General features: G+C 37.9%; 1 protein-coding gene across 1 annotated transcript in view; it reads right to left on the bottom strand.

The window, feature by feature from the left end:
• edil3a (EGF like and discoidin domains 3a) overlaps positions 1–14,589 on the bottom strand; it is an 87,301-nt gene extending 72,712 nt beyond the window's left edge. Inside the window, exon 1 of the mRNA XM_088427365.1 lies at positions 14,277–14,589. Coding sequence (XP_088283491.1) covers positions 14,277–14,340 — 64 coding nt within the window. The 5' untranslated portion in view covers positions 14,341–14,589. The remainder of the gene's footprint in view (positions 1–14,276) is intronic.
• Between the last annotated feature and the right edge of the window lie 1,336 nt (positions 14,590–15,925).

Here is a 15,925-nt window from a genome sequence, read left to right as displayed (position 1 = left end):
CAATAGACTGGATTTATTTGGGTCACTATTCATTGCACATACTATATCATACTGAAGGCTACATCAAAAAGACAAAAAAAAGAAATATTGACAACGTTCTGACAAACGGCAGTGTAAGGCAATCACAAACGCTGATAATTGAAGTTGCTTTTTGTGTTTGATTGATCTTTAAACAACTCAAGCATGTTACTTCCAATACATCAAGATACAAGATGTTTGTTTAAGAAGCAGCAGAATGTAAACTGTGAACAGCATTTCAAATTACCGAGGAGCAGTTGGATGCCAAAGCCAGAAGATTTACAAGGTTGGTGTGGGAGTGGAACCAGAATATAATTGAAGTCGAGCATATAACTTGCATAAACTATGATGTAGCTCCTCTCTCTTTATTCTATTCATTTCGGTTTAAGACACGATTGGATGTTATCTCCGAAATATCAAACACGGTTTTGAAATGTCATCTTCAGGATGTTTGAAAAGAAACTTCCTGTTTTAAAAAAAAAACTTAACTTGGTGTAATAGGTTTCTCATTGTGTTTGTGTGTGTTCTAGTATGTAAGGAGAGTTCATCTGTGTGACATGTTTCGACAAAACTGGGCGTATGTTGGAGATATTAGTTTTGAGTTAATCCAAATGTAATTCATCAACAGTCTTTTTTTTCTATTTCTACTTTTAATGTTTTCATTTGTGCAGTAAAGCAAGTTGAACCATTGAAACGTCATGGAAATGTGTTTTCTTTATGTGGCCAAATGCATTTTACACACAAAATCCACGATAAAATGTTCTGGTCACCACTGGGCCACACCAAATGCCAATTCATCTTATTGACACAAAAATCCTAAATCAAATTTCACATTGTGACAATTTGACATTAAAACACACACACCCACACACACATACATTTACAGATGATGCTTCAAGAATTTATTGTAAGCTTAATGGCAATGTTGTTTTGGGTAAGAATTCAAAGAACCCTCTTAGCCGAATTTCATGCATTAAGATGTTAACTCCTTACCAGATAGTAACTCCTTACCAGCTATTGGAATTTACTCTCCAGTGGAAGGTTTCAAGGCAATATACAGTATATTTTCTAAGACACTGGTTAGCTGGACCTTTGAAAGATGACTAGGGATTTCAACTTGGCAACATTCAAAGTGATGTAACCGTTATTTTTATTTATTTTTTTTTCCACCAGCATAAGCCTGGTTTTGTGAAAACACATTTTTACGCTTGCCGTTTGAATGCCTACAAAAGTGGCTAGGTATCTGACCCTACAGGAATATGCTCATCTTCAAGTACAGTATCAAACACATACACTGTGAGTTTTGCATGACCGTTCTTAATAATCTCAGTGCGACTTGAGGACGTTTACCTTTAATGGTTTTGCACTTGAAAACCAGATCTCCTGAACTACCATACATCAGAGAACATTTTCCAACTGTGAGTATTTATCAGCAATGGACAAATAGTCCCAATTTGAAAGAGAGAGCCTTTTGGGTTCCTTGCCGAATAAGTATTGTGAGTTCCTACACAAAAAAATAGAAGGAAAATCTCTGTCATGCTTCCATAGAGTCCACGTTGATAACGTTAGAGGATGCAGTAGTGGTGAAACGCTCACTCTTTGTAATTGGATGGAATAACTGAGGAGGGGTTGTGCTTACTTTAGTTCAGAGGAGAAGTAAGAATGTTAAGCAAAGGCGAAAATATGTTACGTCTTTGGGAAAGAAACTATGTGAAGAACAGCTTTATTAAAGGTGAAATGAACATGTCAAATCTACAACGAACTAAAAGGTGTCATGACGCCATAAAAGATAGAGTTAGATTAAAAAAAGAAGCTCATGAAATAGATGAATGAATCATTGATGACAGAGAACACCTTGGCCATTAAGAAGCTTTTGAAAAAGACAGCTAGGTCTCCATTAAAAGTCAAGTTGAAGATGAAAGAGGGCTTAGATGTAGCATGTGAAGCCAGTTGGTTGACTGCCCCCATTTCTACAGAAGATGGAGAATGACCAACATGTATAATCCAATCAAAATGTATGTTTTCAAAACATTATCATTTATATGATTTTATGTTCTCACCGAATCATCTCATCATCCGCATTCAAAAAAGGCTAAGCTGGTGCTGGCCATTCAACAGAATTTATTTATTTATTTATTTATTTATTTATTTATTTATTTATTTTTGAGATCATATGTGTCCCTCCAGAAGATATTTTTTCCACCAAGGCAACGTTTATATGATCAAAATATGAAGAGAAGACTCAAAAACTGGCATTTAGTTTCCATTCTACTTTCATATTTAGACAAGAATTTGTCAGAAATACTGTACATGCACGCAAACAGTGACGCTACAGTATGTGGAATTGTATTGTGTATGCATGCCAGGCAGCTAGGTGGTGCTGCGATGTAACTGCCATCTTTATGGCCATGTGCAAAAACTCCCTTCCTTTTTGATCTGTGTCCTAAATCAAAGATCTGCACTGCAAGAAACAAAATAATGGCTAAAAGCAACATATATATATATATATATATATATATATATATATATATATATATATATATATATATATATATATATATATATATATATAATATATATATATTAAATAAACAAGTTTGAAAGGACACCTGTTGCACCTGTTCCTCCCTGTGATTTTTTTAAATCAACAACTGCTGAGGACAGATTGTGTTCTTCTCTTTTATTTCTGGCTCGTCTGCCAAAAAATTGTGGAGCTATTGATAATGTGCATCCATATAAACGTTAACAAAATAAAGGCATATAACATTTTGCAAAGGAGTTACTCCAACACACTTCAGCAACACATTGCTGAAGTGTTCCAATTAATTCGCTCTTAATTAGAAAAACAAAATGTACAGTGCCTGTCACGAAATTTCAAATCATTACATTAGATTTGCTGATACTTGCGGAAACCATGCGAAAATCTAATGTGTTAGAGGTGCCGTCACCTACCTCCAGGGGTACATGCAACCTCATTTGAGAACCACTGATTCAAACAAAAGGCTCTTTTTATAGAATATTTTGGCACTGGCATTTACTTGACAAGTAAATAAATGTATTCCCATTAACATGATGACTTTAACAGGTAACCAATAAGAGTGGGCTTTGGGTTAACTATCCCTTTAGGTATTTTTATTACTGTGTGGATAAGTCTAACTGGATGCCAATATAATTCTGTGGTTTATAACTTCATGGCAAAAGGCAGTATGTGTTGAAGCGTTATTAAGTGTGACTGGTAAAATGAATTTAATGGAAGGATATGCCATATTCAAAGCTTAATAAAGACATCAAATCGGAATAAACCCTCAATTTTTAAACAGTAGTGATGTAATTCCCTGCGGTGCTGTTCTCAGACATTAGTTTAGTTACGCTTAAAAAGTGAGAACAATATCAATGACATTCTATCCTTCACAAGAATGAGCATGCAACTAAAAATACATGAAGTGAGTTTGAGTCCTGGTGCGTTGAAAATCACATACAAAAAATTTGCATTAAAACCCTTTGATGTTAACATCTTTTATAGTATTCCATGTGCTCTGACAGCATGGTACTGCCTATTGCAAGTAAAGCATGGATAATGATATAATATCATTTTTTTGCCTGTGATTTTCATTTCTTGTGCTGTGGTAGTTGACTTAAACCGATGAGTGGGATCAAATCAAGAGAAGAAATGGGATGGACTACTGCTTTTTAAAGTGCCAGTAGCTAAAAATGGGCAGGAATCAGCAATACTTTATTGATTATATCTCAGAAAATGTAGTAAATGTTTGACTGGCAACTTGTCCAGTCCAGTCGAACACTTAAGCAGTCCTAACCCTAATGTGGGAAATCTGTTAAAAAGAAAAAAAAAAAAGAAGAAAAAATGGCTGGACGTATAAAACACTGGTGCAATGACAGACACGATCAATTCGCATGTCTCTCTCCCATCTTCAAAAGTTGTAGAGTTGCATCTTGTGGTAATGTTTAAGTTCACAGTACATTCTCTATCGCTAAACCCCTGAGAAGCACCCCCAAAGCACATTACAGATGCCCTAGTTTTCGCATGAGCCAGGAGAGCCTTTTTAGCCTCATTACAAACTTGGACACCTCCCATCGTTTTTAGCCTTCTACTAGACAAGAACTCCCATGGGCACTGTAGTTTCCCAGAGGAAGCTTAAAGAGAATGGGACAGAAGTGCAGCTACAAATGACCAGGTATAGCAAAACGGAGCAAAGAATCAACGGAACTCCCCACCAGGATTTTACAAGGTTGTCAACAGTGAATTCTAGTAAATAAATAAATGAGTAAATAAATAAATACATGTTTGTATTATGTTAGTTGATCACCAAATAATGCAATGCCCTTAACTTAAAATTGTTTCACATTTAAATAATACATCTGTTTAATGACAACATATATTTTTTGTGCATAAAAAAATTATTGTTGAAATTATTGTTGCCTAAAAGCAGTAATAAAGTAAATGATCAATCCTGTGCATTTTGTAAAGATCCCAGAGAAGGTGGATTACCGTCACAACCGTGGGATGTTGCAGCGGGATTTTGCAATTAGACCATCAATAATGCTCTCAAAAGTAGACTTTCACTGTGCTTGCCTGCGCTCTATCCAGATGTTCAAATGTGAACAACAGTGCTTTTCAAAAGTTGACGTGGAACTAATATGATGCTTAAAGACTATAATTTTCCACAAAATGTGGCCATTGATTTTGACTGCATTAAAAAAAAAAAAAAAATAAGTAATACGCTTTTTCAAGTTTGGGAAAACTTATAAAAATCAAAATAATTTCACTGCATCGTTCTTCAAATGCAATAGAAGTCTGTGCCTTTCACACTTAGGCCTTCAGTGATGTCCTACTTAGTCAGACTTAAATAAATACCCCTCATAATACCATCATTTATGAAACCACGGCTGGAGAAATCTTATACCGAAGCACAAGTACGCATTACTGGGCATTACGTCACCTTAATCATGTACAACAAAGGCAATAAACACGCATCAGCAATTAAAACATATCACTACACCTGATATGTGACATCAATTAATTGAATATGAATGAAATAAAACTAAAAAAGCATATTAAAAATGAAAAAAAAAGTGCTTGCACCAACCAAACGGGTCTCCCCAAAACACTTATTTCAACACAAAATCCATTCGTCTTTCTTTCCTCGAAAGGACTTTGATGACTTCTTTGATGTTTTCCTCTCTTCAGCCATTGTACAATAAAAATGAGTAGATATTTTTATTTTTCTGCAAAAGGTCCCCACCTCTGGCTTTACTGTTTTATACATCATTAATGCAGATATTTGCACCTTCAAATTTCCAGTGAGAACACAGTAGTTCGTTCACTATAACATTTAGAGCATTTGCAAGTTTGACAATGAGAGCAAAAAAGGAGCTGCATTTATTTTTATTCTTTTTAAACTTCAGTTGCTGAATTAACCTGTCACACGTTTTATGAAAGTTAGATTCAAGATTGACAAGAGAGCCATCCATCACGTCATTTGGCATGATTCTCTTAGTGGCTTTAGTATCCCTAAAAGTCATATATTTATTATATAACAATAATTATAATATTTGATAGACCTCAAACTATAGTACACTGTCAAGTCTAAACTTAAATTAGCTTGTCGGTGGCTCTTTCTCAATCTGGAAACGCTTAAATAATTCCATCCATGACTGACTAAGATCAGGGACATACCAACATGTTTTTTTTTGTTTTGTTTTTTGGTGAGGTGTACAGCCATGGTGACACAACACCTCAGAGAGAGATGGAGATTGCAAATAAATTGTACTGTACATATATTCTTTAAATATGTAGCTTGTATTCAATGGACAAAATCAGCTTTTGTCGTGACATTTCTGTCATTCTTGCTGATGTTGTGTGTTGCTGTATGTTACAGTGAGAGTTGTCTTTTTTTTAACATTCTTATTTGTTCAACAAATGATAAAAAACGGATGGATGTTCTGGGCAGCGGTCTGCATTCCACTAAGTGCCATACAAGGTATGCAATTTAACAGAACATACTTTAAATGTGAATGCTGCTCTTCAATATGCATATAAAGAACACTCAATACATGCAACAAGCGAGTTCAGTTTCTGAATGCTGAAAACCTGCTTATGTGTGCAATTATTGCAAATTCTCTCTTTAAAACTGATTCTCTTACACTCAGAGTCCTTCTAACAGACAATACAACAGTGGAATTTTTGCCCATCTCACTTCACTAAGCTTCCCCTAAAACTCTCCCATGGGAAGCTTTAAAAAGCTTGTATTTATGTAAATGAGAAAACATGCAAATGCTTTCAGAGAGAGGTAGTTTTATGGCACTAAATCCAAAATTGCTGGTGTTGTCAGTTCAGACCAATTTATCTTTCAGTGAAAAATATTGGTAAAGTGATGGGATATTTACCAGATTTGTGAAAAAGGATGACCATGGATATACTTGCCTTAAAAAAAAAAATCTGAACGTATTGTCATTCATTTGGATGTTAGTATTTGAGAGCTTTTTAGGGATTTTGTCCATCCATGTCCTTGTAATCTAAACATCTTTATGCCTCATGTCAGAGAACACACAAATGAAGTGTTAATTTCAACAGAAGATGCTGTCTTTTAGATTATTAAGTGGAGAGTGCCCTCACCTCACTTCACTCCTGTGTGTGTTTAATTTAGTAGTGCAAAAGCCATTTGATAGTCCCTTTAGCCTTTTTATCACCTCTTTATACCTGCATTTAACAATTACCATTGGAATTGAGTTGGAAATCTTGGCTTTTTACATGATAATGGAGCGTGAGGAGGTTGCTTTTATTTAAAGCTTTATAAATACATGTAATTGTTGTTCGTTGAAATTAATCATCAAGCTCACTTACTCTCTTTGTCCTTGCATTATTTGTACAATCCAAGGATAATCACGAACATCCGTGCTGGAGGTGGTCTGATTTAATACATTTTAAGTCAAGTTGCAATGAACGACATGTGCCTTTTTTCCAGTACCCCAAATAACCCTTCTATGAAATGTAATTTGCCTTAATGGAGTGTTTTTTTTCAATGACTGAACCGACCTCTGCTCACCAAATAAATGCATTGGATCGCATTGTAGCCATAACAGACCCTCAATGAAAGAGACAATCTATCATTTATAATTTGGCTTTGAAAGATATCTTTTGTGACATAAATCCTAAACATTTTCAGACACACCTTCTTTATGTTCAAGGCGACTAAAAATAGTATCTTCTTTGTGGGTAAGCAATGGGACTTGAGCAAAATAAGTCAAAAAATCAGGTAATTGTAATTCACCTTAAAAAATGTCCACCTCAAACCTTCACAGAAACTCATGCAGACGCAAGAAGTGTTGCAGTGGTGGTCACAGAGATGAACTCCTCAAAAAATAGCATATCATAAGTTTGGGATCATTTCAAATCACATAACAGTGACAATAATAAAGTAATGTTCTATTATTTAGAGTGTACATATATAGTAATCAGCGCTAATGCAAAACGAACAGTAGACGAGTCTGATTAAACAACTTGCAGAGTAACTGTGAAAAGACATTTCTACCATATTCTGTTCAGGGATTTGGGTTCACTGGAGCCTATCTCAGCTGTCTTTAGGCAAAAGGCATACTACACCCATGACTGGCTGCCAGTCAATCGCAGCCAGAACATATACAAACTGACAACCATTCAGACCATCACCAAGGGGGAACTCAACCCACAATCCCTGCACCAAAATCCGACAGATGCATCTCTATACCACCTGTGTGAAGATCATTCAACAAAAATTCAACGTGTTATTCAGTGAAGCACATAATAACATTAACTTTTGAAATGCAACACAGCACCAGTGCGTGTCCCCCGACTTACAGGCTGCCACAGTTTAACACTTTATCCGAAGTCATTTGGTCTTCATTCTGCGGATGATACCGGTGTGACACCTCGCTGAAATAATGGCCATGTGCAGAGCTCTGTGAACCGCACCCATTACGACTGGAAAACTGTGCTTGTATGTCAGGATAGCAATAACAGCATAAACAGTCTCTGAACTTTTAGTTGAAACCACCTTGGTAAAGAGCGGCACACGCAGTGTATTCAAAGCAGACATACTGTCACTATTCAAGCTGAAATGTTGCCTTTACATGAACTGTACTATGATGAATATGCCCTTGCTGACTAAATGTTAAGTACAATCGAACACACTGCAATGTTCTACTTAGTAGAATGCAATCTGGGTATAGTCAGTTTAAGATGAGTCATCCGTATACTAGAAAGAAGGTGAACTCTGACGGCTTTGCACTGATTATGTACAGATTGGAAGTGCAAATCATTATATTTGGCTGTCGAATTATAAATATGGTGCTTCACAATTTTTATTGGAGAAGGCACTATTTTTCCGTTTAGAAACATTTTAAAATAATCTAATGGAACATCACCAAACAACAATGCAACAAAAACAGTGAATGCTGAAGTAATGATGATCTTGTCTTATTTTACTTACACATTCACTTAGTGTAGTGGTTCTTAACCTGGGTTCGATCGAACCCTAGGGGTTCGGTTAGTCGGTCTCAGGGGTTCGGTGGAGCCTCCGCCGCAGAGGTCCACCCCTCAGTCTAGTCTGCAGTTAATGGGCACAGTCATTGAAAGCGTCCTGTTCTGAGATTTCCTACCATGCACTGTGTTGGTTTTGTTATTTGCACGAGGTGATATTAATGCACAATTCAAAACCGGTGCGTTTGACACACTGAAGGTGCTTGGACTGGCTGTTGGGGGTATCATGTGAATGAGGTCATTTATATTGTCACTCTACAGTGATGGAGAATTACTACTAATTTAACTGGATGAACCGCGAAAACTGTAACTGATGGACTTATGAAATATTTCGAAGACGCAGGTTTGAATAATGCGATGTCGTTGTGTGCACAACAACTGTGCTTAATGTGCGGGCGACACTGAGATTGATATTGAGGACGACTTTTTAATGAAAGAAAGGCTGAGTACCAAACACTATGTCCTGGTACTCATGTGAGTAACCCACTAAAACAGACTATGTGCACGCCTGGTTATAAGAATGGTAACAGGTGGATTCATAGATTTTATTTTAACTTCTGACATCCAATGGATGAGAACATTATTGGTTTTTGTGCTACTAGCATTGATATATTGAAAATACATTTTTCAAAAACTAGTTTCTGGAAAACTTTTTGGACCAACTGAAACGGGATACCTTCCCACAATGGCCCTGATAATCTCCTATGACGCACCAGTGTGTTGCTGCACCCCAGTTGAGAATCACAGAAATGAAACCATGTCCATATTTCTGCAACCCAAACAAGACAAAGGCTAGGTTCACACTGCAGGGCTTAATGCTCAATTACGAATCTTTTGTGAAATCTTTTGTGAAAAGTTTTTCATCAGGTCATTCATGTTTCCAATTTGCCAAATGATGCAAAACTGTCCCACAAGCGCAGAAAACAGTGTGACGTCACAAACAGCAGGTGCAGTTAACTTTCGTGTTTCCAGTTGTTGGCTTTGGCATTGACGTTGTACGTACCACAATGGATGGCCGAAAGGCTGCCATACAATATTTCCAATCTGTTACATTTAAGGAGCAAAGGTGCAGTATTTGGGCATGGCTTTTTGCGCTGTGACAGCAATGTCTCCCTTACACATTTGCAACGAGCTGATCGCTGATCGACACACACACGCATGGAAAATACACTTTGTTCTCCATCCCTCAGAATATTTTTAAACTTCTTTGTCTGCTCCACTATTGTTGTGTTTTGTTTTTTTCCAAGCTGCTTCTGTCGTTTTGAGGGCAGAACAAGTGAGTCGGATGAATGGGACCCGACTGTTCAGACTGAAGTCCATTGTCAAAAAGGTTTTGGTTATTTTTATTTTTTTATTTTTTTATTTTTTTTTGGGGGGGGGGGGGACTTTGCTCATTTAGTGTTTTGGTCCAATAACATACATTATTTTATTTTTTTTTTTTTAAGAAACTTAACTTTATGTTAATCAAAACCTTTTTGAGACACCTACCATCATCATTACCTCCCCACTTCTATTCACTTAAGTCCTACACCATGCAAATCAGTGTTGGAGTAAATAATGTTTTTTACACATTATCAACCTTGACTGTGATTGTTCCTGCACTTTACTGAATAAAATAATCTCAGATAGAAGCATCGGCTTAAAGCCTCTGTGGTTATTTCAAAGCTGAAATGTGTCACATCTTATTAAGCACTCTTAGCACGGAAACACATTCAGCTGATAAACTTCAAGTCACCTTGGATTACAAAATTGCGCCACAATGCAGATTTTGCCTGTGGACAGGTGATGGATGGAGTACAAGAGTCTGAATTAGTCAGAAGGACATGACAGATTGTTCTTGTTTTGGACTGGGAGCTCTTGCATATTCTCTAGAGTTGCAAAGGGAATTTTGGAAAAAATCCAAATTAGGATTTGTGAGAAGTAATGGGAATTGGGTGTATTTAATGGAATATATGATATTAAAGCACAAAATCAAACTCTGTCATTTGTAGCCATCAATATATTGCAGTACATGAATTGCTCCATTTTCTTTTTATGTCACCTGGGCAGCGGTATATCTTAAGGTCGCTCACACGTCAACTTTTGGTTCACAATAGAGCAAAAAGTCAAACAAAAAACAGTTTATTACTTGAAAGTAGCTGTTTACTAATTGTAATTGAGGCATTTGTAAGTCAGAGTGCCGCCGATTTTCCGATTGTTTAAGCCAACCATTTTGTTATCTTATCCTCAATAGGGTCGCTGGCTTGCTATTGCCTATCCCAGCTGTCTTAGGGCAGTAGGCGGCAAATTGCAGGGTATACAGGTACGAACACTCATTCATGCACCCAATCACACGTAATTACAATTTTTAGTGTCCAATACACCTACTATGCATGTTTGTGGAGTGTTGTAGGAAACCGGAGTGCCCGGACAGAGCCCGCACGGGCATAGGGAGAACATGCAAACTCCACAAAGGAAGACTGTAGCCAGCTGGAATTGAATCCGAGACTCTTAGCTGTAAGGTGGACATGCTAACCACTCTTCCACCATGCCGCTGTCTTTTTAGCCATCATAATAAAATAAAATAATATGACAAAACATAAGTTCATTTTCTATACACACAGTTCCTATTAAGAGCCAACTTACTTTACAACTTCAAATTCTTATTCAAGTGACAATGACAATTTTGCACTGAATATTCCCACAGTTTTGTAACCCCGGTGCTTCCTCAAACAATTTCTTTTGCCCGGACTCCTCCTCCCAGGCCCTAATAAAGTTCTTTGATAAGCGCTCCCTCAGCGTGTGTCCTTGCAGTCTCCATAACTGTCCCTCTACTGTCCTTCTAATCAGTCAGGCATGAAATGTGGCCCGCACAACACGGACCCGAGCGGCAAGAAGACAAATAGCTCTGTATCCATTAACTTGTCAGCATCACAGACAAATAAAATCTCCTTCAAATCCTAATGGGAATCAACTTATGTGATCAAAAGTGGAGCCACTGACCAGTGTTGAGGGAGGGTGTTATGAAGATTGACTCATAAATCCTGATCAAGCATTAAGTACGACTTGTCCTCCAATGAGTGACTTTGACTCCTTTTGATCATCATGGCGGGGGATCTTGACAGTGGCATGACCTCTCTCCACTGATTGAAGACCTCTTAAAAGCAGAATGTAGGACATCGTAGAGGTTAGCCTCGAGCCATTGTTATTCAAAATGACCTGTACTTAAACTACAACCTTCACTACCTTAACATAATGAACTTCTCAAAAGACTGCTATTTGAGCCATAAGAAAGCTTTTTATTTCATAGGGGCAATTAATAAAATACAACCAAAGAATAAGCACGGCCCAGTTAGTGGTTTCACAGTACGTTGTCAATTTAAAAAGTCAGTTTAAAACGACTAAAGCGTTTTACTGTTTTATAAGTCATCGTTGCAGGCGAACTGATATGGCCCTGCATCATCCAGTCCTTGGCACGAATCTGGAATTGAGAATGGATTTTTTTCCTCATCAAAAACGTCTTTTCTTTTAGTCATTTTTGGGGGTCTTGCTTCTAAAGAGGTGTTGCTGGCGGAGAAAAAACCTTCAATACGCCATTTCCATTGCAAATCACCATGTCATGTGTATAACAAATTCCTATTGAGAAATGGGTGCTTAAGCACCACAACCGGTGACCAACAGTACAATACTTGTCATGACTCATCAAAAACACACAAACACAGCATCGCCTTTCCAGATGGCTGTCCATTTGCCTAAGAGACTCTAATTTCCCAACCATTATGAAAGGACAGAGCCCGGAAACAAGATCAAAAGCATGGAAACAGTCTTTCCAAACAAGCACAACAACATCTTTGCATTCACGGACCGGGGGCCCACGGGCGCAGTCAGGCGCTGCCTTGTGCAGCTGGACAGCCGGAATCCAAAACAATGTGTGCGACTCAGCGCCAGTAACCGAGCAGAGAAAGAGATGTATTGCAACGCTCCCTTAAAACAATGCAATCTGTTTTACCTGAAGGCGAGCGCTTCCACCCCATCAATTTGTTCCGGAGGACAAAGACACTCTATGATATCCTCCAAAGGGTGTTTGCCATCGTCTGTCTCTCAGAGGACACTTGCCACCTCGAGCAAGGAGGAAAGCTTGTGCGGGGTGTCAACAAAGAGAATCCCTAATGAGCCCAAGTTCCATGTGGTAGGATTCAAGTTGGAGCTAAAAAATTAAAGACAGCATTCTGTCATCTGTTTAGGCATCCTTGCCATCTCCTCAAGATAGCTCCTGTCTGTGGATGCGTATTACTCAGAATTTGGCAACGATAATTAATTGGGCTAGTACTGTCACTGACGTGAGCCAACATCTGTGCCTTCATTACATGAGTCGACCACACGGTTGACACTGAGAGGCTTAGGGAGCCTCCGGAGCTCAGTCTGTATGACATGTGTGACTCCCGAGGCGTGCATGTTGCTAAATGTGCACAGACAGAGAGGCTGTCATGACCCACTTCCATGGAGAGCTACGCTGCTTTCGACAGAAATCCCACAGGTAGACTCGCCTTGACTCTGACTGGAAAATATACGGTTGAGAAATGCTTGCGCCGTCCTGTCATCACACAACTGGAGGGCAAAGATGGAGGAGGATGTTTAATCTCGAGCTCAAGCAACCAGCTCAATACGGTATAACGAACTTGAGTGCTATATTTGTAGCCACCGCATATGAATGGTGAAAAGCTCTTGCTAAACAGCAGAATTTTAGTCATTTCGGAATAATATGACGTTAGATTTGGAATTAAATGAATCAGTCAAGGAATTTAGTTGGGGGAGCACGTACTGTATATAGGATTGTGAGCTTAAGTATGGGGATTTAAGGAAATGAAAACGTGGAAATTCTGGGAGAGTGCAAAGTTTCTAAGATGCCTAGAATGAGTGAAATTGTTTGAAATTGGATTGTTTCAATAGGTTTGAGAAATGTGGAATTACCGGGTGGTGTAAATAGCTCTCAAATCGGTAAGTGTCATTGTGAAAATTTTGACATGAGAACAATTGAGATATTTGTGTAAAATATTGCCCATTTGTGAAATTCATCAACAGTGTCATATCTAAGGACTGTGAAAAAATGTTTGCAAGATGTGCTGAATTAACAGAAATTTTGAAGTTTGAAGAGGAAACACAGGAATTTTGGTGAATTGTTTATGCTGACTGTCTTAGTCTTCAGATAATTTTATTAAAGGTGAATGAGCTGAATTAGCTGGGAAATATGTAAGAGGTAAAGCAGTGGCATTTGAACAAATATGTTTCAGGGGGTTAGAAAATATTTTTTGATTCACAACTGCTGTGAAGGAGCACAATTTAAAAAAATATCACTTGATTCTAAAAGGAAACACGAAAAAAAACATGCAAACAACACTTGTCTTTTAGCCCTCAAGTAATTCAGTTTGAGGGGGATTAAAAGTGACGTCTTTGTCTGATCAGCTTGTTATCCAGTGACAACCAAACCTTGCTCAAGATAAAATATGCTTTCCCAAACACCCCTCGGGAGAAAAATAACAAACGTCGTGGTGTGAATGAATCCGTTGCTACTTTCAGGACACTCCAAAATAACGATGGTAAATAAATAGTTGCGAGCGCGATTTAATTCCAAACACGCACGGGATACAACCACAATTGCGCGCAAAACACAATTGGATATTTTCGAAAAAAAAAAGAGTAAACACTTTATGCGATTTCAGGTGGAAGGCTTTTCAGCACTCACCCATCACATGCTGCGGGACAGCGGCGCTCACGCACAGGGCGATGGAGAGGAGGAGCGGTCCCATCCTCTCGGAACCAGAAGAGACGTGCTTCTTCGTCAAAGATGAAAGAGAAGGGTGGAAAAATCAAGACGAGATGAACAAAAAGTTGTTCCTCCGTCAGAGTAAAGGAGCGGATGAATATGTCCTGTTTGATTAAGTCCTCCTCTGTGGTTCAAGTGAAGAGGGGGGGAGACACGCCGGAACAAGTGGAGCGAGGTTGCCTGGTGCCTGCTTGCACGGCCCCTTACTACCGCAGTGAGTGGAGACAGCGTTCTTGCGCTCAACTCGCCAAGACTACAGTCAAGTTAGGCAGGATGCAGTAGTCGCCGTTTCCGGTTCTGCCCTACAAACTAAAAGTTAACACTCGAAATACCTTACAACAGCGGTGGGACATAATACACATTTTGCGTATTACGTTTTATATTTGTTTGGCGTCATTTTAAATCTCGAGAACAGTTAGGTACCCAAATACTGTTTGGACACAAGCTGTACCAGATTCCCAGGAACCTGAAAACATATCCATCCAGCCAGCCATCCTATAGAATTCAATAAAGTATTTTTATTTGGACACTCTTATGAAACAATTATGAAGGTGAACATTGACAAAATATGATCGGAGAGAGGATTTAGATTATATGTCATGATATAGGATCTTTTTTTTTCTGACGACTCATGTTGCTCAATTTTCTCTTTTGCCCTAGTTCGCAGGTGCCAAATTCCAGCCCTCAAGGGCATGTTTTAAATGTCCCTCACACCCAACATTCATGATGGTTAGATCATTATCAGCCTCCTGCATAGCTTGTTAATCATCTGATCATTTGAAGTGTAAAAGGCCTGTATAAATAAAATATCTGTGATGAAAATGAATGTTTCAACAAATACAAAAAAGAATTTCAAATCTATTGTAGCTGTTAAAATGGACATAAGGACAAAATACACAACGATTTCAAATGCCCAGGAACGATCTGATATGCAAAGTTATCTTCAAAAATATTTTCTACTTCAGCTACAATTTTAACCAATAATATGATAGCTATCATTTATAAAACAAGTGCATGTTCGTATACTTTATGGATGGAATATTCTAAATTTCATGGATGCGAGTGTTCTGCATGTTTGCCATATACTTAATACTAACTGTAATCTCTGTGGTTTAAAATCATACATTTATTTTGGTGGTACAGACACACTCGCTTTCCAGTGACAAATATGTATTGATACAGCTTCCATCACAGCCAGTTTAATCTAAACATTTTTGCCAAAGGACTTTGACTTCAGGGCAAAAAAAAAAAAAAAAAAAAAAAAGGAAGGAAATTGGCAGCTGGAATTCAATTTAAAATGTCAAATATTCCGATTGTAAACAGTTATGTATACATTACCATATAGACTTTTGTAGAGTCCAGGACTTAACATAAAATGTAGGTCTCATGAGAAAAAGAGATGTTGGAGAGTTTTGTTTTTTTCCCTCTGACACACCAACTAACTGAATAAAATTAGACATATAAAATATTTTTTTCCAGCTATGATTCAGAACCTTGCTGAACCCATCTTGCAATTCTACTATACAATGATATGGCACCTCCAGTGAACTATATTGTTTGTTTACATT

Source organism: Hippichthys cyanospilos, chromosome 1, assembly GCF_059441005.1.
Source record: "Hippichthys cyanospilos isolate Australia breed blue-spotted pipefish chromosome 1, RoL_Hcya_1.0, whole genome shotgun sequence".
NCBI classification, from domain to species: domain Eukaryota; kingdom Metazoa; phylum Chordata; class Actinopteri; order Syngnathiformes; family Syngnathidae; genus Hippichthys; species Hippichthys cyanospilos.
Note: the sequence above shows the minus strand (reverse complement) of the source record. Positions and strands in the feature narration are given on the sequence as shown.